Raw genomic sequence first — 23,273 nt, 5'->3', positions numbered from 1 at the left:
CAGAAAGGGCAAGAAAATTCTCTGGAGTTTCTTTTAAAGGAGGGCTCCATTGTCATGACCTAATTAGGCCCCAAAGGCCCTACCTTCAAATACCATCATACTGGAGATTAGGTCTCAACATACGAATTTTGAGGAGACTCAAACATTCATCTCTAGCAATGCTATTTCCAAATAAGGTCACATTCTGAGGTTCTGGATTGCCAAAAAGTTTGGATGCTATTTAACCCAGTACATATAGTAAGTACATATTTAGTTTTGTTAGAAACTGCCAAACTATTTTCCATTATGGCTGTCCCATTTCATGTTCCCACTAGTGATGCACGTGTGATCCAGTTTTTCCACATCCTTTTCAGCACAGTATTATCACTACTTTTAGTTTTAGCTGTTCTAATAGGTGTATAGTTCTAATGGTATATATATTATGGTTTTAGCTTGCATTTCCCTAATGGCTAATGATGCTGAACTCTTCTTTAGTGAAATATCTGTTTATGTATTTTGCTCATTTAATAATGGAATTTTTAAATAATTTTTTTATTAAATTATGTTAGTCACCATATAGTACATCATTAGTTTTTGATGTAGTGTTCCATGGAATTTTTTTCTACTGTTGAGTTTTGAGAGTTTTTTATGTATTCTAGATCTAAGGCTATAGTAGATTATATGGTATTTTTGTTTGTTTCTTTGTTTTGATGATATGGTTTACAACCCTTTTCTCCCAATCTGTAGCCCATCTTTTCATTCTTTTAATAAGATCTATTACAAAGAAAAAATTTTTAATTTTTATAAAGTCCAATTTACATTATTTTTCTTTTATGAATTATGATTTTGATGTCATGTCTAAGAACTTTTTATCAAACCCAAAGTCCTGAAGATATTCTCCCATGTTTTCTTCTAAAAGTTTTATAATTTTATGTTTTTGTGTTTATAACCATTGTCCATTTTGAGTTAGTTTTCTATACAGTATGAGGCTGAGGTTGAGGTTCATTTTTTTGCTTATTAATGTCTAATTGATCCAGGACCATTTGTTGAAAAGATTACTCTTCATCCATTGAATTGCTTTTATACTTTGTCAAATTGGATGCATTTGTATTGGTCTTTTTGGATTTTCTGTTCTTTTCTATTGACATCTATGTGTCTATTCGTCCACTAATACCACAGCATCCTGATTACTGTAGCTAGATGGTAAGTACTAAGATCAGGTAGAGCAAAACTCCCTTCTTAATTCTTCTTTTTCAAAATTGTTTATTCTAGTTTCATTGCCTTTTCATATAAATTTCAGAATAATCTTGTCTATATCTACAAAAAATTACTGGAACTTTAATAGGAATTTTGTTAAATATGTAGATCAATTTGGAGAGAATGACATCTTTACTATATTACTTCAAAACTTTTGAAATTCAATTTTCATCCCACAATGGCTGGTCAAAAATTACTCCTAGCAGGGCGCCTGGGTGGTTCAGTTGGTTGAGCGACTGCCTTCGGCTCAGGTCATGATCCTGGAGTCCGGGGATCGAGTCCCGCATCGGGCTCCCTGCTGAGCGGGGAGTCTGCTTCTCCCTCTGACCCTCCCCCCTCTCATGTGCTCTCTCTCATTCTCTCTCTCAAATAAATAAATAAAATCTTAAAAAAAAAAAAAATTACTCCTAGCAAAGGAGGTTTTGATAGAAATTTTTGCATTCTTTTTCCTTTACTCTCTTTTTTACTGCCTTTGCATATGACATTTAAAAAGAAAGTTTAAAAAAAGCATACTCATCATAGTAAATCTAAGCATATTGTTTTCAAAAAGCCAACGACTTCTGTTCATAGTGGACACCAAAATTATTATTTCCATATAATCCAAATCAATACAAAATACCAGATTGGCTCAGTAACTATTAGAACTTTGGCAACCCATCTGGAGCTTACAACAGCAAAAAACTAATCCTGAAATATGCTGAGAATATTTCAGATTTGTTTAATTAAGGATTAAGTGAAATATTTTAAAGTTTTTCGTAGAGATTGTGGTTTATAATAACCATTTAAAAATTATAGCTATAAATAGCAGAAGAAAAAACATTATTATGTACAATACCTTACATACATCATTTCATGTGATCCCCATAACACTGAGAGGTAGGTACTACTTTGGTATTTTAGAGAAGAGAAAACCTAGACTTGGATATATAATGAATTGGCCAAATTAATGAAGCTAATAAGCAGAGCAGCCAGAATTGAGACTTAGGTCTACTGACACAAAGACAATACTTTTATACTATACCATATTGTCTCTCAAAGGCTAATATATGTAAATTACTTAAAACTATTAGATAGTTACAATCATCATTATCATTATCATCACTACTCTGCAATCAAGAAGAATGATTGTTCTCAATGGTAACACTGAACAGCAAAAGAAATTTTGAAGCACTGTTAAACTCTCACTCTAAAGTTTACGATGCATAAGTAAATACAATAAACCCTATGACATGAGCAATATAAAAATGATATAATATTCAATGTGAGTGAAGTTATATAAGATTTATACTTTTGTTTAATGTTTCTAGGAATATATACGGCTCCACTTTTCTGGAAGCAAAAATCTTTATCAGGACCTCCATGAAGATTACATTGTGGTGAAACTTCCAAATACTACCATGATGGAGCATTTATATGAGGCTGAACCTCCCACTGATGGTAACTATAAAAACTGGACAACATATATAATACAACTGCCCATTTCCTTTCAGATAGGTATCCTATTGCTCCAGCATCATTTATTGAAAAGTCCACCTTTTCCCCACTGAATTGCTGTGATGTTCTTATTGTAAATGAGATAACTACATGTATATGGATTTATTTCTGGACTTTTTATTCTGTTCCATTGGCTTATTTATCTATACTTGCTCTAGTACCATGGTGACATAATTACTACAACTTTAGAGTTAAGTTCTGATATCTAGCAGTTAAGTCCTCCAGTTTTATTCATATTCAAAATTGCATTGACTATTCTAGGGCATTTGCATTTTCAAATGAATTTCTGAATAATCTTATGGTTAGCTTTAATAGACACATGTCTATTATATCTATATAGATTATCTTATGACCCAGAAATTCCACTCCTAAAAAATTACCCAAAGTAAAGAGTGCAGTGTCAACCAAAAGACATGTACAAGGATGTTCACAACAACTTTAATTATAATAACAAAAGCTAGAAACAACATAAAAATCCAAAAATAGTAAAATGGATAAATAAGTTGTAGTATATTTATAAAATGGAGTACTACGCAGAAATGAAAAATAATGAACAACTATTTTTTGCAACAACACAGATGAATTTCACAGATTTAGTATGTTGTTGAGAGAAAGTAATTAGGAGTAAAAACTGTGTACTTATGCTGTATCAAAGTTCAAAAACAGTAGAGTTATGCCAAGATGATAGAAATCAGAATAGCACTTACTTTGAACGTATTGACTGAGTGGAGTATTGACTGAAAGGGAGTCCTCCGAGGTACTGGAAGTGTTCCATATTTCTATTTGGAAGAGGGTTACATAGATATAAAAATAGGCAAACATTCCTTCAAGCTATACACTTAAGACTTATGCATTTTATTGTATATATGTTTTTTTTTTTTAAAAAAAAGCTCTTTTCTTTTGTCTCAGCAATCTTGTTTCTAGGACTCTACTTCATGCAAATCATTCCAGATACAAACAAATATTTTGTGTAAGAATGTTCATTTGTTACTTATGATATCAAAAATTAGAAATACCCTAAAAGTACAATAAAAATGGTACATTTAAATTGTGAAAGGAATACAATTATGAATGAAATACAATAAAGCCACTAAAAGCTATGTTTTAGAAGAATATTTAACAACATGGGAAATAGTCACAATATAATTTCAGATTATTTAAGTGCAAAATACAAAATTGTGTATACCTATATACAAAATTGTGTATATATAATACAGTATTAACTTCGAAAAAAATAAAATTTATATATGTAGAGAAAAGTTCTAAAATATTTGTAGTGATTAATAGGTAATATAATTATAAGAATTTTGATTTTTTTCCTTTACACTTCGTATATTTTCTAAATTTTCTAAAATGAGCACATATCACCTATAATAAGAAAAAATATTACCTTAATAAGGAGACATGATAAGCATCTTGTCTAAACATCGCCTATACTGAAGATGATGGTTTAGGAAGAAGACGAAGTATAAGAGAACAGTTCTACAGTAAACATTTCATTTCCAGTCTCCTCAGGCTGAAGAGCTAACCACAGCTGAGAATCAAGTCTACTACGATTATTGCAGGGGTAGCAGAGACAGGGGAGGCTGAATTCTCAAGCTCAGCAAGTCTGCTCTGCCAAAGTCAGGAACCTGGGTGTGAATACTTAATGGTCAAGAAGAGGAAGATGAAGCTTTTAAAAAAGTCAGAAAAGGAACAACCAAATATTATAGAAAAAAACAGAAGAGGGTTGAACCAATAAATCAAAGGAAAGAGGAGTTTCAAGGAAGATGTGACCATTGGCACTGAACTGTCAGGATGACTGCTGAAAAATGGCCAATGGCTCTAGTGAAATGGAGATCATGAATAAAATCCAATAGGGATGCTTCAGTGGAGTGCTGGGAGTATAAAACAGGATGGCATGTGGGAAGGAGTGAGAGGAAAGTGAAGAAAAAGTGAGTGTAAAGCGTCTTTTCTTAAATTGTGTCTTAAATGATACGACTCTGGCTTATTGCTATCTTTGCAGTCACTGCCAAACACCTACTGAAATACTGTAGAAACTCCTTGAAGCTATGCAGTCCAAATTACTCAAATTATAAAGTCAAATTATACATTGGCATCCTCTTACTCAGATTATGAAGTCAAACTAAAATTATTCAAATATAAAAATCCACCCAGGTGCGCCTGGGTGGCTCAGTTGTTGGGCGTCTGCCTTCAGCTCAGGTCATGATCCCAGGGTCCTGGGATCGAGTCCCACATCGGGCTCCCTGCTCCGCAGGAAGCCTGCTTCTCCCTCTCCCATTCCCCCTGCTTGTGTTCCCTCTCTCGCTGTCTCTCTCTGTCAAATAAATAAATAAAATCCTTAAAATAAAAAAAATAAAAATAAAAATAAAAATCCACCTACAAATTGGTCAAATTGCAAAGTCCCAATTATAACCAGGACAATTAAAATGCCTCAAGGCCAATAAGCAGAAGCCCAGATTAATAGTATTTGGCTTATAACTCTTAACCCTCAATTCAGAGAGCCATATAACATCCATCCTGACTCCCAGTAGTAGTTGGAAAGAGATGTGAGAAAATGGAAAGTTTGTTTCTGTTTTTCTTCTTAATGGGAGAGGGATGACTATGTTAAAAAGCTAACAAGTTGGGGTGCCTGGCTGGCTCAGTCGGTGGAGTGTGACTCTTGGTCTCAGGGTTGTGAGATCGAGCCCCACATTGGGTGTAGAGATTACTTAAAAAATAAAATCTTAAAAAAAAAAAAAGTTGACAAGTTACACTGACAGAAGAAATCAGTAACAATGAGTTTCCTAAGCAGAGACAGGTGATAGGGAAGAACAAGTTGAGTAGGGATGCAGTTTCATGACCGCATAATACATACATTACATAATAGGCATCCAAGGAAGTTCTTTTCTGATAACTTCACTTTAATTCATTTAATCAATACTTACTGAGTTCCTGTGTATCAGGTACCATTCCAGACACTTGGAATAGAGGAAAAATATTGAGGTTCAAGGTCCCTCTTCTCATAGAAATTGTATTCTAGATAGGGAGTAAGACATTAAACACTAACAAATTTGGGAAATACATTGGAGGTAGGGCTGGCAGAACTTGTTAATGAAGTAGATACAGAAAGGGTTTTGCCTGGAGCAACTGGGTGAATTTTCAGTGTACTGTAAGTTCATCTCTAGGGGGAAAGGGGGATGGAGAAAGATGGGGAAGATGATGGTCAGATATTCAACACAAGTGTTGAAAGACTGACATTTATTTCAGGAAATTGAACAGCAAGTTGGCTAGGAAAATGATGTATTGCCAAGCACTTTTGAGACTTCATTTCGTCTTGGTGATCCAGAATTTATAATGAAGCCAATCTGCCCTATGATTTTCCCCAGCCACCTTCAGCTGCTCAGGGCATTAACATGGCTGTGATAACAACTACCAAATTCTTCCACATCTCCACAACTTGGGCTAGGTTTCATTGGTCCAGGAGTGAGCACCTGACCCAAACTGAGCAAGGAGAGACTTCCTTATATTTTTGGACTTAAGATGACAGACAGATCTGAACTGTCTTGTTGCAATTGTTAGATTTAAGAATTAAGTGGCTTTTTTTGTGGGCATATTTCCCACTATATGACAAAAGCAAGACAGTGGTAAGAAGAGGCAATCAATGTGTTCAGAGACACCATAATAACAATAATAATAATAGATAATACCTATATATAGGCCATCCTATGTGCTTGGCATGGTTCTAAACAACTGTCATTTGTTAACTTAATGCTTATAACAAAACTATGAGGTAGCAACTACCGTAGTCATCCTCACCTTATTGATGGGGAAACAGAAGTACAGAGATGTTGGATTTCTTGCCTTATGTCCCAGCATGTAAGAGATGGAACTAAGATTGAATGAAGGTCTGTTAGTGCTAGTATCCATGCTTTCAACCACTTTGCTGCATTGCCTCATATAAGAAAGAGGGAAAATCCTACTGAAGTTGAATTGATTCAAGTTTCTGCTCCCAGTTGCATTCCTGCCCTTGACCTTGTTTGGTTGTTCATTCCTTTCATGATTTCTATTAAGTCAACGTTTTCCCCCTTTGCCTTAAGTTTGTTCATGTTGGGTTTCCATAACTTGGAAAGAAAAGAGCCCTAATACAAAAATTGGGTCCCAGAAGGGAAATGGTTCATTGATATCCAGGAACTGTGGAACTCACTGAGTGGAGGGGATTGAGAAGCAATGAAGATCCCACCATCCTTTATTTGGAAGATAGATTTTGTAGAAAAGCAATTAAATGGTCAATTATCACCTGTCATCTCAGGATTCAGACCACATGCTCACCAAAGCTCTAAATTTAGGCAACTTGGAAGAAAAAATATTTCCTAATGTTTTAGCCTTTAGCAAGATGCTATGGAAGAGACAAGCCCAAACTGGCCCTTCTGAGCAAAATCATTCACATCAGAACATTCGTTCACTTCAAGTCACAGTCAATCTTCTCAGACAATACTGAGCATCACATCATCCAAGCATTGCTGAACAGGAACAATGTGTAGGTTCCAAGAGTAGTGCACGGGTGCAGAAAGCTTCATGACCAGGGTATTGTAGAGCAAGGTTATTTAAGGAGAGAGAAGAATGAATAATCCTAAATTCCTTCAACCCCATCCAAGAACCTCCATTTTTGTACCATCTTGCTGGTAAAGGTGATAGCTCCCTATATAAAGCATAGTCACCTGACATGCCTCACAAGAGCATTCTCCTGGCCAGGTTTCAGAGCAAAGAAGCTGGGCCTCTCCACCCTAGCCCAGTTTCTGGTCCAAGTCTTACAGCAAGAGCTTCAAAATATCTTAAGGGGAATGGCAAGTCCCTAGACTGCATGATAAGATAGAAGCAGTGTTAGGGCCAGGACCCTGAGAGGATTTCTGAATTATTAGGAGATATAAAACCCTTCAAATGAAACTTCTAAACAACTAATTAGGGGGTTAAGAGAGTTCCGTTGCCAGAAAAACTCCATACCTAGAGAGCTACTAATTATTGAAGCTTGCCCGAAATTACTCTCACATCTATTCCTAACCAAATTATTCTCACCTTACAGTAGTTGTGAGCTGTGAAGGTAGTACGTTCTCAGCAGAGAAACTGATTCATTGGCCTCCTCCAAGGAAGCTCTGGACAAATAATGTCTAAGAGATGTGAATCAGGGGCAGCCTGAGTAGCCAACCAAAGAACTCATACTCTTACTCTGCAAATTAATGAATGGTGCCTTGATGTTTTCTAGTCTAATATTTACCTTGGTATCCTTATCCAGCAGAAGCCAGAATATCAAGGGTGGGGACCAGAATTACAAATTTTTAACAACCTCCTGCAATGGATTCTTTGCATTCTGATGTAGAGAAACACTGCAGGAAGCAAATATTAAAAGATAATCATGATGATCATCGTCATCCTTATCATTATCAGGAACAGCAGCTCACCATCATTATTAGCATTACTCGAAGCCCACATTATGCAGTTTTACTTTTCCTCGATTAAGCTCAAACCGCCATTGTGAATATGCTACCCATTATTTTATTTTATATAAATTCTTTCTTCCAGATGCAACTCAAGTCTGACCTAAATAAAACTCTCTGATTAGTCAAAATGACCTCATATTTCCTTTAGCATTTATCATCTTTGTTACTTTGTTCTCAGCTTTTTTGTAGTACTTTGTATCATTATTTGCGCTTTTCTATCTTTTTAGACTCCCAGAGAGACCCTGTGTTATACTTTCATTGCCTGGATCTACCAATACCTTTCATGTAACTACATTCCAGAAATTCTTATTGTTAACTAATTAGTAGTTGATGTTCCTCTTAGTTTCTATCACTTGATTCACATTTTTTAAAAAGATTTTATTTACTTATTTGACAGAGAGAGACACAGTGAGAGAGGGAACACAAGCAGGGGGAGTAGGAGAGAGAGAAGCAGGCTTCCGGCTGAGCAGGGAGCCCAATGCAATGCGGGGCTCAATCCCAGGACCCTGGGATCATGACCTGAGCCCAAGGCAGACGCTTAAGGACTCAGCCACCCAGGCACTCCTTGATTCACATTTTAATAGTCCCTTCATTGCTTTCTCACGCATTGCTACCTTTCAAGCTCTCTTTAATTCAGCATCCTTGTTTTAACCCACTCTCTCCCTAATCACTCCCACGTTCCTTTCTGTCCTCCACCTTCACATATTTGCCAACCACTTCACTTGTCTGGTTTTTCCCATGTCGATGTGTGATTATGTAGTTATTTTTAATAACTTTTGGTATGCAAACATTATAAATACTCTGTCTAGGTTGTCCAGGAGCAGAGTCAAAGAAGTACGGTTCTCTCGGGTATACCTGTAAGGCACCATGGAAAGAAAATTCATCATGGACACTTCAGACAAAGTAAGTGCTACCTTTAAAATAGATCTATATCATTTTCATTAGTTATCTAAAAACATACACTGAAACAAAATTAAGACACCATTTTCTCCAATCAGATTAGCAAAGATTTTTAATGACAATACCTAATGTTTCCCACCTGCGGAAACTCAAACATCACTGGCGGGAAAATAACTTGCTAGAAATTTCTTGGGTGATAGTTTGAAAATATTGTATCAAATGTCTTAAAAATTTGCCTATCATTTGACCCAGAAATTTATTCAAAGGAAATAATTATGTTGTTTTTATAAATAGGTAAACTGTGGCATTGTTTTTAAGAATATAACACTGGAGGGACGCCTGTATAGCTCAGTCAGTTAAGCCTCTGACTCGATTTTGGCTCAGGTTGTGATCTTGGGGTGGTGGGATCGAGTCCCACGTTGGGCTCTGTGCTCCACACGGAGCCTGCTTGTCCCTCTCCCTCTGATCCTCCCAACACTCGTGCTCGCTCTCTCTCTCTCTCTCAAAAAAAAAGAGTATAACATTGGAAGCAGATGTGTCAAATACTAATAAACTGATTAAATAAATTATGATACATTAGTCAATAAAGTCCTAAGTGATCATTTTAAATTACCTGGAAAACATTTATAAAGCAAAATGCAAGAGCAGACTCTAAAACAGTATTCTTAGTAGGATTACACAAACACACAGACTATCAATTGGAAACACTTACCCTAAAATGTTACAAATAGTAATATATGGGTGCCAGACTTGCAGTTTTTCCTTTTTACCTTTGTCTGAGTTTTCCAAGTTTTTTGCCTTGAGTGTGTATCATTCTGAAATTACAAAAGTTTTTTCATAAATTTTTACTTGAGTTCAGTAGGTAAAAGCAGAATTATTTCATCCTGAAACAAGTAATGTTTTTTCCTTTTTTGTTTAAGATTTATTTATTTATTTTGGGGGTAGCACGTGGTGAGGAGGGGTAGGGCAGAGGGAGAGAATCTTTCAAGCAGACTCCCAGCTGAGCAAGAAACCCGACTCAGGGCTCCATCCCACAACCCATGAGATCATGACCTGAGCCAAAACTGAGAGGCAGAAACAACCGACTGAGCTACCCAGGCATCCCAGAAGTAATTTTGTTTTTTGGTATCATTTATTTTAATTTCTCTTCTGGCATTTGTCCCTGTTCTTTGTATTATAAGATATATATTAACTCCTCTAGTGGTGATCTAAATTTCTTGAAGACATAACAGATTTAGTCAGCTCAGTACAACCTACAATTACTAGTGCAGTAAACTTGCAAATGGAACATACATAAAATTATAAAGTGTACTAACCCCACCAGATATTAAGATAAATAAAAAACTTAAAGTATTCAAATCATCAAGATGCTGCTGCAGGAACTGCCAGGAAGAAAAATGGGACAATAGAAGCAGTTTCCAAAGAGCAACCTAACCTGTAAAGGTAAGAACTTCCATAGTAAAGGGGCTAATTTAAGCAGAAATGAGAGAAACAATCAAGAGTTCATGCTAGGACAATTCATTTAGAGTCTATGATGGCACATCACACAAAAAAATAATTTTAAGTTGGATTTAAGAGTTAAATATTTAAACTATAAAAATCCAGAAAGAAGATAAATATTTAGTCTCTATATGGAGAGAATCTCCAAAGTATAAAAATGGAATAAATAACAAAGGAAAAGATACTTCAACTAGCCAAATTTTAAAATGTGTGTGTGTGTGTGTGTGCATGCACATGCATGTAACTTCATAAAAATTAAGGTTCAAATATCAACCAGGGAAAATCATGTATGACAAGCTGACAGATAATAACTCACTCCTTTAATGTGTAAAGAGGTCAAATGACTAATAAGAAAAACTCCAAGATGCCAGTAGATACTTATATTAACTATATGACCAAACACTCCACAAAACAGGAAAATACATATGACTAACATAAACATAAAAAATATTCAACATGATTAGCATTCAAAAAATACTAGTGGAAAAAAATAGCTAGCTTTTTGTACCTATTAGATACTTTGGTTTTAATGACTACTGTCAATGCTAATAAGGGTGGAATAAATGATGATACAGATATTCTTTTATGCTTCTAAGAATTGTGCCAAATTATTCAACATTTCTGTAAAGAAATTTGGAAATCAATTTAGCCCTAACAATGTCTCTATCTTTTCCAAAGTAATTGTTACTTTAGGAAACCAGACAAGTCAAAATTATGAACAAAGTTGTTTATCACAGTATACTTTAGAATAGTTAAAACAATGGAAGTAATCACATATCTAGATAGTTATTAAGCAAATTGGACACATTCAAACGGTGAAATACAAAGTAGCCATTTAAATTTCTGATTACAAAGCATTTGGAGTCACGAGAAAATGCTTACTTACAAGTAAATAATAAATGCTCACTATATGGTGGCTGTTACTAGCAAAAAAGCAGAATACAAAACTGCTTATAGATACAATCTCAACTACATCAGAATTGTCTTAAGAGACTGGAAGGGAATATGCTAAAATGTCAACAGGTTGTATCTGAAATTGCAATGATCTTTCTTCTGTTTCTTTTTGATTTTTGTATTTTTACTAATTGTAACAAATAAGTGTCATTTGTATGATCAGAATAAAAGTTAAATTTTTTCATTAAATGATGTCATTTTATTGTCGTTGTGTCAACAGACAATTACATGCCGGGCAGCCATTGCCTGGGCGGCAAATTCTACTCTTTCAGTTAAGGAAGTACAAGTTGAACCACCAAAGGCTGGGGAAGTTCGAATTAAGGTAAACTTAAGTCTTTTAACTTTTACCTTTGAAGGTAAATGTAAGGAAATCCTGTTTCATTTCATATATATATTACATACATATATATATATATATATATATATATATATATATATATATATAATATGTATAAAATTTGCATTTGGGGTTTGTCCACTTTTCTTAGTAAAAGAAGAAATTTTAAAATGAAGATAAATGAATAGAGGTAATGAATGTTTAAGATATTCTTAATACTTGTAAAATACTAGTAGTTCACTCATCCACCATAATTATTTTTTCAGGATTGAAATTTTTACTTAAATTATATAATACCATAGGCCTATATACTTCACAACGTGACCTAGAACGTGCTTTAAGTAGTAACTTTTTTTCATTTTTGAGGGAAAGGAGACAAGAAGTGCATTTCCCCCTACTTCTATGATACAAAATTGATATCAACAAATGAATAAGCAGTGACTAACAGACTAATTTTCTATATCTATTGTTTTGGGCTCATAGATTATAATAATCTCAGAGTTTGTCTGAAAAAGTTCATTCTGTGGTAAATTTCAGTTTCTAGGAATGAGCAGCTAGGACTCCATGATAGTCTCCAAAGCGACTTGGAAGAGTTAACCATTATTGAACAGAACTTAGACCAGGGATGGGAGAACACTGGCCTGTCAAAGACTCCGTACCACTCTCAAATCACCTCTCAATCAATGCATCTCAAATTTTACAAAATCATTAAATACTCATATTTGGAGTATTATTGTGTTAAGTCTTATTAAACATTAACTTCACCTATCTTCTAATTTGAGACCAGGAAATTCAACACTTGATTTAATGAACACAACAAATACTGAAAGCCACATGCTTCTAGTCCATACTATATCTAATCAAAGTAGAAGGTATAGGAGGATGGTTACAGGAGAAAAGAAATGAAGGGAATTGGAAAGATGACAGAGGGAAAGGCAATGAAAGGAAGGAGGAAAGTAGAAAAAGACAGATGGGCAGTGAAAGACAAAACAGGAGAATATGGGAACATTAAATATATCAACTCCATGTCTAGTGTTACGCTAGAGATTTTATTTCACCAGTGAGAGATGGTAAAGAACAAAATGAAAAGTGATAAGAATGTACACAGAGAAAGGAGTTTAGTAAATGACTGCCAATCAGAAGCTATGTTTTTCTTTTTTTTAAATTTTATTTTATTATGTTAGTCACCATACATTACATCATTAGTTTTTGATGTAGTGTTCCATGATTCATTGTTTGCATATAACACCCAGTGCTGCATTCAGTACATGCCCTCTTTAATACCCATCACCGGGCTAACCCATCCCCTCACCCCCCATCCCTCTAAAACCCTCAGTTTGTTTCTCGAAGTCCACAGTCTCTCAGAAGCTGTTTTTCTATTTATCATCCATCCAAACAGCTTTTAATTAGTGCTTATTGTTTGTTTTTTTTTAAGATTTTATTTATTTATTTGACAAGAGAGAGATAGCGAGAGCAGGAACACAAGCAGGGGGAGTGGGAGAGGGAGAAGCAGTCTCCCTGCGGAGCAGGGAGCCTGATGCGGGACTCGATCCCAGGACCCTGGGATCATAACCTGAGCCAAAGGCAGACGCTTAACGACTGAGCCACCCAGGCGCCCCAATTAGTGCTTACTGTATACTGGGTCACCATCCGCTGAAATGTTTCCTAATTAGCCAATATTGTCTTCTTACACTGATATGCTCCTTCACCACAAAGGCTAACCCCTAAATAATAAATCCACAGTCCACCAAGGTAGACGTTGCAGCAGCAAGAACCTGAGCAATATCTCACTGAGCCCTAGACAAAATCAAGCTTAAGGACTGGATCTGTTCATAAGCACAGACAATTCCACCTCCAGCTTATGCCATGGATGAATTCCCCAAAATAACTGCATATTCTTATCTGATATATAGGACAAACCTAACAAGGGGATTCCAGCCTGCTGCTTACCTGAGACAACACTTCTGGCCTTTGATAGCATCTTGAAGCCATTTTAGCACTGTGGCAACCCAAAGCACAGCATATTGCTCATGAGATATATTCTCAGACATTTGCCACAATCATACACCATGGTTGTTCCCAGTGTTCCCGTTATAAATGCTGCCATTCCCACTACACATACTGGAAAGCTAGGCAGTATGTTCGGGCATATGTTTTCCTGGCTGTCTTCCGGGCAGAGCAGTTAACTTAGGGGCTATGGTACATGAAATGTTTCATTTTTATGATCAATGTAGTTGGGTCAGGCCTATTAACAGACAAGAAAACTCAGGCCATTAAGTAAGAAGTTTTAAAACTTTTCAATGTCAGGGCGCCTGGGTGGCAAGGTCGTTAAGCGTCTGCCTTCGGCTCAGGTCATGATCCCAGGGTCCTGGGATCGAGTCGCACATCAGGATCCCTGCTCCGCGGGAAGCCTACTTCTCCCTCTCCCACTCCCCCTGCTTGTGTTCCCTCTTGCTGTGTCTCTCTCTGTCAAATAAATAAATAAAATCTTAAAAAAAAAAAAAAAACACACTTCTCAATGTCAACTAAATTTTGCAATGGTTAATTTTAACTGAAACTCATTTTTACATTATTAATTTAAAGAATGTTTCCAACGTACAAGTTTGAAATGCTAAAAACAGATTTTCCCAGAGCACAGTTTTAAAACATTCCACAATATGGGCCTAAAATTCTTTCTCAATGGCGGTGCTATTGATAATGTGGGCAAAAAGTCCTTCATCGTATGCAACTGTCCCTCATCTTTCAAAACTATTTGATGACATAAATGTACAGAGTAGATTTCAAAAAACCTAAATTTATTTCCAGATCTGAACATGTGCCATGTGACTTTGGACAAGTCATTTTCAGTCTTTGAATCTCCCTTTCCTCATCTTTAAATTGGAAATGATAAGATCTGCCCTGTATTCCTCTGAGCATTGGTATAGGGATCAAATGACATAATTCATGTAAAAAAAATTTTAATAATCAGTTTCAGATTAAAAAAAGAAAGAAAGAAAGAAAAATTCCAAACCAACTGATCCTTGGTCACTTAATTCCTATGCAGATGGCATCTACAGGGATCTGCGGTACTGATGATCATGCAATAAAAGGATTCACCTCAGCAGTCTTTCCTTTTATCCCAGGCCATGAAGGAGCTGGGATTGTGGAGAGTATTGGCAAAGGAGTGAGCTCAGTGAAACCAGGTAGGAAGTGGGGCCATGAAACCCTTCCCACAAAAAGCCTCCCAAAGAGCAACCCTTGCACAGAAGAGGAACTTAAATGCATTAACATATATTTACAGGAGAAAAAAACTGGTTTGCCTCTAGATCTTCCAACTAATCACATATCATTATATTAAGTGTATCCAGGGACTCCAAGAGTCACAGTTTCCCTACTGTTTTCTCTAGCAATCCATAGGGGCAACAGATGAGCCAAGTGTATATCCATAGCTAAATAAGATTTGAGATAGGACCATTGTACCTCTAAATAGATTGAAAACTATTGAGACTGTTTCTTATATATATTTTTACCCCCCACATGCCTAGCACAGTGCCTGTCCCAGGGTTAGAATTCATTAGAATGCTTGACAAATGAATGTTCTAATCAACTGGAATATAGAATTTGAATTGTAATTGACAGGATGATAAAGATATTTCAAAGAATCAAAGAAATCAAGTATATGCTCTTCCCCAGACTATCAAAAAAGATTTTGACATAGCTATTCTTAGTACGTCTGAAATGAACAGAATGAATAAAAGCAATCACACAGATTAAGATACTACAAAACCTCACAATTTGGAGCCAGGAACACAAAGAGATTTAAGAGAGTGCATAGTCAGGACACTTGTGAAGCTCTTACCAGGGAATTCATTTAGCAAACAATTATGGAGTGGCTACCATGCACCTGATACTATGCACAGCAGGGGGGCAAAAGTAAAAGGCATGATCTCTATGTCTCCAAGAACATAATGCAAACATGTGAGATATATGCTCTAACTCATCCTCTTTAGCTAGAAAAAAAATTCCAGTGAAAGTTTTGTGAAAAACAATGAGCATTTGGAGGGAAAGGATAAGAGAGCAAAAGTTCTCCTGAATTTGAGATCCAGGACCTTTGAAATTTTTAAGGGCTAGTGAAGTTAAGATGTGCCTTATTTAAACTTACAAGAGATTTTAATGCCATCTAAACTCTGCAAGAGACCACGGGTGGGGTGGGGGTGGTTCTTTGTTAGGAAAATTGTAAGGGCCATCAGCAACAATGTTGTAGACTTCTGACCAGGTCTTTGTAAGTCTGTGATGACTGTTAATTAATTTTCTTCACAGACCCTATCCAGCCTGTCACGCTAAGGCCTAGGAAGGCTAGCTAATGACTGGATCCAAATATAATCAATATTCTCTCCAGAACCCTCTCTGCAGAGGGAGAGTGATTCCTTTTATTCTCTGGAATTAGCATATCTAGGAACTTAGCCCCACTAAAGAAAATATGTCAGAGGCTGCTATGGGTCAGTGTGCCATCATGGGGCAAGAAGACTCAATGAAAAGTGCTCTGTTATTACCTATTTAGGCCACTTTACGCAGGTGACTACACTGTGGGGCTTAAATCCTTCAAACGGAAAACAATAGGGTTAAACTAGATAACATCTGTAAGGTTTAGTCTTAGTTTCATTATTCTATTTCCAGAGCAGGGGCAAGCAGACCTAAAACTATCCACCCCATAAGAAATATCCCCAAATTTCCATTATTTGCCCAAAAGAATAATGTAATTTCTAAAACCAGGTTATATGGTTTCTCATTCAAAACAGCAATGAGCAACTCAGGAAACAACAGGTGTTGGTGAGGATGCAGAGGAAGGGGAACCCTCTTGCATTGTTGGGGGGAATGCAAACTGGTACAGCCACTCTGGAAACAGTATGGAGGTTCCTTAAAAAGTTAAAAATAGGGCGCCTGGGTGGCTCAGTTGGTTAAGCGACTGCCTTCGGCTCAGGTCATGATCCTGGAGTCCCTGGATTGAGTCCCGCATCGGGCTCCCTGCTCGGCAGGGAGCCTGCTTCTCCCTCTGACCCTCCCCCCTCTCATGTGCTCTGTCTCTCTCATTCTCTCTGTCTCAAATAAATAAATAAAATATTTAAAAAAAAAAAAAAGTTAAAAATAAAACTACTCTATGATAGAGCATTTTTGTGCACTACTAGGTATCTACCCAAAGGGTACAAAAATACTAATTCAAAGGGATACATGCACCCCAATGTTTATAGCAGCATTATCAACAATAGCCAAATTATGGAAACAGCCCAAGTGTCCATCAACTGGTGAATGGATAAAGAAGATGTGGTATAGAGAACACACAATGGAATATTACTCAGCCATAAAAAAGAATGAACTCTTGCCATTTGCAATGACATGGATGGAGCTAGAGGTTATTATACTAAGTGAAATAAGCCAATCAGAGAAAGACAAATATATGATTTAAATTATATGTGGAATTTAAGAAACAAAATAAACAAACAAAGGGAAAAAAAAAACACAGGAAGACAAACCAAGAAGCCAACTCTTAACCATAGAAAACAAACTGATGGTTACCAGAGGGGAGGTGGGCAGCAGGATGGGTCAAATAGGTGATGGGGATTAAGGAGTACACTTATTGTTAAAAGCACTGGGTGTTGTATGGAAGTGTTGCATCAGAACAGTACTTGAAACTAATATAACACTGTATGTTAACTAACTGGAATTTAAATAAAAACTTAAAAAGAAAAAAAACAATAATGGGCTGCCATATCCTGGCTGCCATAATCTGCCCGCAGCAAGTTTTCAAACCATCCAATTGTATTTCAGTTCCAATAATATTTTAAACTAATGCTTGTATTATTTTTTTATATATATATAGGAGATAAAGTCCTCACACTCGCTATTCCACAGTGTAGAGAATGCAGTTCCTGCTTGCATCCCAAGGGAAACTTCTGTGAGAAGCAAGAGTTAGTAATTTACCCCTTACTCTTTTATTAAATTGCTGATATTGTACAAGCGCTGACCTGTAACTGAAGGTGCTCCCTTCTGTCTTTACAACTGCATACGTCGGTACCACGGCCTGCACCTGTGTCCATGTCACCGCGGAACAGTGTTCTGACTCCTCCGGGACTGACGCTGGACAGGACTAGCAGATTTACCTGCAAAGGGAAAAAGATTCATCACTCTTTCCGCACAAGCACATTCACTGAATATTCTGTTGTACCTGAGATTGCAGTGGCAAAAATTGATGCTGCTGCTCCTATGGATAAAGTCAGTGTCATAAGCTGTGAGGTGCCCACAGGTTACGGGGCTGCTGTGCACTTGGCCAAGGTGAGGAAGGTACCTGTGTGTTAGTATATGTCATAGTGATTTGCCTGGAAAACATCAAAATTACACCAATCAGTCTAAATGTTCAACCGTTATATACAGTTCCAAAAGTTTCAGTGGTTGTGTTTGTTTGTTTGTGTGTTTGTTTGTTTTCTTAATTACATATGTGCCCAGGTTTGATTTCTAATACAAACATGCCTTGTGAATTTGTAGGTCACTCGTGGTTCCACCTGCGTGGTCTATGGACTTGGTGGAATCGGTTCAGCCATTGTCATGGGCTGTAAAGCATCTGGTGCTTCTAGAATCATTGGGGTTGACATCAATGAGGAGAAGTTTCCCCGGGCCAGAGCATTAGGGGTCACTGATTGTCTCAATCCTCGAAAACTCAAGAAGCCTGTCCAGCAGGTGGTCATGGAAATGACAGGAGTTGGTGTTGACTTTGCCTTTGAGGCCATTGGACTCAGTGATGTCATGGTACGTGGGCTTGGGGCACAGTGATTAGATGCTTAATGGGGGAAGGGACATGCTAAATATCCTCATGTAGATAGGTATAAACTCTCCTGAACATAGGTTTTGGACCTGTGGACCCCATATGTAAAAACAGAATGTAAATTCACTCTAAAACATTTATTTTAAAAATAAAAGCAATAGACACTTAAAAATATGTCATTGTAGTACACAAAGTTTAAACATTCAAAAGGCCACAATACCAGTACTCCCTTTTCTTTATTCCTAGCTCTGCATATATGCTTTTATATTTAAGAATAAACATTATTTAATTCACATGATAATTATGGGTCCTGTATTAGAACAATTCATTCATTTGAAAAATGAATTCCTTATGCATCAATGTGTTATGTTCTAGGGATACAAGGGTGAATAAAATAGGTACCATACTCTTGGATCTTACAGTTTAGAGGACAGAATGTAGACATTTAATATGTTTCAGTGTGTACCTAATGTACTTGATTGAAAAACAAAGGAACTAAAGGTAGTGATATAGGTAACAGGAAAGAGAAAATAAGGCAAAACAGAGGAAAGGAGAAAGACAGAAAGGCTCAGTCAACCTTTTCTGGTTCATAACCAGAAAGTAAAATAAATAGATGTAAAGAAGTACACTATACATCCCTACAAAAGTGAATTTAAAAAAATAATAATGCTTCTCACACACCCATATGTATATATTTGTTCTGTTTTAATACAAATCAAGACAATCTAGACAGAGAACCACGGCTAGTGAGAAGGTCTGGCAAAGGCAGTGGGTAATTTTATTTAACAAATATGTCTATCTCACTCTATGCCAGATAGTGTTCTAAATGTTTTAAGAATGATAAATCACTTAATCCTCATAACCATAGGTAGTATTATTCTTCTTTTTACAAATGAAGAAACTGAGGCATAGGGTGGTTAAGTAACTTACCTAAGGTCATACAGCTAGCAGTCTGTGCTCTTTCCCACTAAACTCTACTGGTTTTCTAATAAGATCCTATCACTGGCAGTGTTGAAACTGAGGTTGAGGTAGCATCTGGCCAGGAAGAGGTTCAAGATTTAGGAATGTGATTCCTTCCACCTCTGGTGGTAGTTGTTAGTTATTCATGGGAAGGTGCTTATGGTCATTATTATCATTTTCAGCTTGCTGCCTGGGATTCCTGCCACCTGAGCCATGGTGTCTGTCTGATTGTTGGGCTGCCTCCATTAAATTCAAAGCTTTCCCTGGATGCATCAGTGATTTTCTCTGGACGGACACTGAAGGGTGTATGCTTAGGAGGTAGGTCAATGAATAGGAGGGACTGGTTGGTTGCTTTCATGAAATCCCTTTTGACTTTTTAGAAACATAGAATTCAAAATTCCTCTCCTTGAGGAAACAGAGCTATAATGGTAGAAAAGACTTCTCCAATGAGTAGGATAATTTTGCAAATCAATTTCAGTTAATTTAATTAAATAGGTTTTTTAAGCACAAATACAATTTTTATCTCCTGCAAAATAGTTTTTGGGTTTTTTCAATGTTTCAAATAATTCAGTCAATAATTGAGGTCAGTCAACATCAATTCCATGCTAGTGGGTTTGTTGTGCTCTTTTAGCAGCAAAACATCTTAATTATATAACACTATATAAATAATATATATATTTATATATGTGTATATATAAACTATATATAGATATATATATAATTATTTATAAATATATAACACCAACCTGGTATTTTGGCACCAGCTCTTATCTTTCCAGAAGAGCCCTTATTTATGAGCAATATTGACGAACAGCTTTAGTCAATTAACAATCCCATCTGTCCCCATTCCTCTGATAGTAAGTTCCCAATGCCATCTCCATGTGTGTGAATACAAAGAGGAGGAAATATTTATGCCATGGTAAGCCCAGGAGCTGAGCTAGAGACTTCTAGTTTAAAGGGACGATTTTTCAATTCAGTAAAATGTGAATATTGACCCAGTTTTTCTCCAAAGGAATTCTAGGTAACAGAATTTCTGGAGCAGCACACTTAGTAACAGTAGTCAATGGTTTCTGATGTATAAATGATTTATTTTCCATGTTCAGTGTCAAATTTTCAGAAGAAAATCTCCATGACATCATTTTTTTCCCTTTGGTTGGTTTGGCATTTCTCAAATCTTATTACAATAGCCTTTTTGTTTTGCAGATTATAAAACCAGAGACTGTATTCCCCAACTAGGAACTGGCTACCTGCAAAATAAAATCAATATAGATCCATTAGTAACCCATCAGTTGTCTTTGGACCAACTCCACAAAGCTTTCGAGTTGTACCATGCTGGAAAAACGTGAGTGCTTTATTTGATGATCTCCTATACCCTGAATTCACAGTGAAAATGACTCTTCAAACATTTCCAAGTGGTTTTGTGAGAAAGAGAGGGCTACCTGGATCTTCAATATCTTTCACATCCTCAACCCTATTCCCTACTGTGACCAGGAAAAGAAAAGGTTTTACCTGTAGGCCCCTCTTCAGGAAATACCCACATCTATTTTAAAGAAATGTTCAAGAATTCAATATAATACTAAGAACCACTCCACACTACATTGGTCAATTATGTTTTGTTTTTTTTTCTGGTTAGAGAAATGATCTAGAATGAATGAGTTGACATGACTGGAGTCATAAAATCTTGCAAGGAATCTTAAAGGCCAAGGTTTAGACTCCACCGAGAGCACAAATCCTTCTACATCATTTCTGACAAATAGTCACTCTGCTTCAGCTAGCAGGGATGGAGTGTTCACTCAGTGTGTTCATTTGTTCATTCAATGTTTATTTAGTGGTAGTGCAATATTTGCCAGTACTGTCCTAAGTGCTGGAGACACAGAAGAGAACTAGCAACAATAAGTAAAGAGGAATTACTCCTGTGATAAATGCTTTGATTTTCTCATTCTGATTCCAAGCACATCTCCCTTTCATATTCTCTCCCCCAACTCTACCTACATTTTCTGTTAAGTGATTTTTTAAAAAAATTTAATCTAGGTCTTTAAATTTTACACTGCTATAACACTTTCTTCGTTTTGACCCAGCATGTGAGCCCATCTAAATCAGGAATGATAATTGTTTCTATTTCCTTGGTGTTGCCGTGATCTCTCCCCTTTCATTCATAATTTTATTAATTTGGGTCCTTTTTCTTTTCTTTTGGATAAGTCTAGACAGTGGTTTATCAATCTTATTAATTCTTTCAAAGAACAAGCTTCTAGTTTCGTTGATCTGATCTACTGTGTTTCTGGTTTCTAATTCACTGATCTCTGCTCTAATCTTAATTTTTCTCTTTTCGTGCGTGGCTTAGGCTTCATTTGTTGATTTTTTTCCAGTTCTTTAAGGTGTAAAGTTAGTGAATTCGGGATTTTTCTGCTTTTTTGACTGAGGCTTGGATGGCTTTGTATTTCCCCCTTAGGACCGCCTTTGCAGTATCCAATAGGTTTCGGACCGATGTGTTTTTGTTCTCGTTGGTTTCCATGAATTGTTTAAGTTCTTCTTTGATTTCCTGGTTGACCCAAACATTCTTAAGCAAGGTGGTCTTTAGCTTCCAAGTGTTTGAATTTCTTCCAAATTTTCTCTTATGATTGAGTTCCAGTTTCAAAGCATTGTGGTCTGAGAATAGGCAGGGAATAATCTCAATCTTTTGGTATCGGTTGAGACCTGATTTGTGACCCAGTATGTGGTCTATTCTGGATTAAGTTCCATGTCGCTTGAGAAGAATGAGTATCCTGTTGTTTTAGGGTAGAATGTTCTGTATATATCTATGAGGTCCATCTGGTCCAGTGTGTCATTCAAAGCTCTTATTTCTTTGTTGATTTTCTGCTTAGATGGTCTGTCTATTGCTGAGAGTGGAGTGTTGAGGTCTCCTACTATTAACATATTATTATCAATATGTCTCTTTATTTTGGTTAACAGTTGGCTTATGTAGTTGGCTGCTCCCATGTTGGGGGCATAGATATTTACAATTGTTAGATCCTCTTGTTGAACAGACCCTGTAAAAATGATATAGTGTCCTTCTGTGTCTCTAACTACAGTCTTTAGCTTAAAATCTAATTTGTCTGATATAAGATTTGCTACCCCAGCTTTCTTTTGAGATCTGTTGGCATGAATAATGGTTCTCTATCCCTTCACTTTTAGTCTGGATGTATCTTTAGGTTCAAAATGAGTCTCTTGTAGACAGCATATGGATGGGTCCTGTCTTTTTATCTAATCTGCAACTCTGTGCTGTTTTATGGGAGCATTTAGGCTGTTCACATGGAGAGTGATTATTGAAAGATATGATTTTATTGTCATCATGTTGCCTGTAAAGTCCTTGTTTCTATAGATTGTCTCTAAATTTCTGTTCTATATCACTCTAGGGGTCTTTCTCCTTTTATAGAACCCCCCCTTAATATTTCTTGCAGGGCCAGCTTAGTGGTCACATTTTCTGCCGGACCTGGAAGCTCTGCATCTCTCCATCCATTCTGAATGACAGCCTTGCCGGATAAAGTATTCTTGGCTGCAAGTTCTTCTCCTTTAGTACCCTGAATATGTCTTGCCAGCCCTTCCTGGCTTGCCAAGTCTCTATGGACAGTTCTGAGGTTAT

At 36.5% G+C, this 23,273-nt stretch overlaps 1 protein-coding gene across 1 annotated transcript in view; it reads right to left on the bottom strand.

Moving 5' to 3' along the window:
- CUNH4orf17 (chromosome unknown C4orf17 homolog) overlaps window positions 1–23,273 on the bottom strand; it is a 335,194-nt gene that overhangs the window by 182,386 nt on the left and 129,535 nt on the right. The window contains 1 exon segment of the mRNA XM_032401115.1: window positions 17,901–18,035. Coding sequence (XP_032257006.1) covers window positions 17,901–18,035 — 135 coding nt within the window.

The sequence above is a fragment of the Phoca vitulina genome, unplaced genomic scaffold (assembly GCF_004348235.1).
Source record: "Phoca vitulina isolate PV1807 unplaced genomic scaffold, GSC_HSeal_1.0 scaffold3, whole genome shotgun sequence".
NCBI classification, from domain to species: Eukaryota; Metazoa; Chordata; class Mammalia; order Carnivora; family Phocidae; genus Phoca; species Phoca vitulina.
The sequence above is the reverse complement of the archived record's forward strand: the minus strand, read 5'-3'. Positions and strand labels throughout refer to the sequence as shown.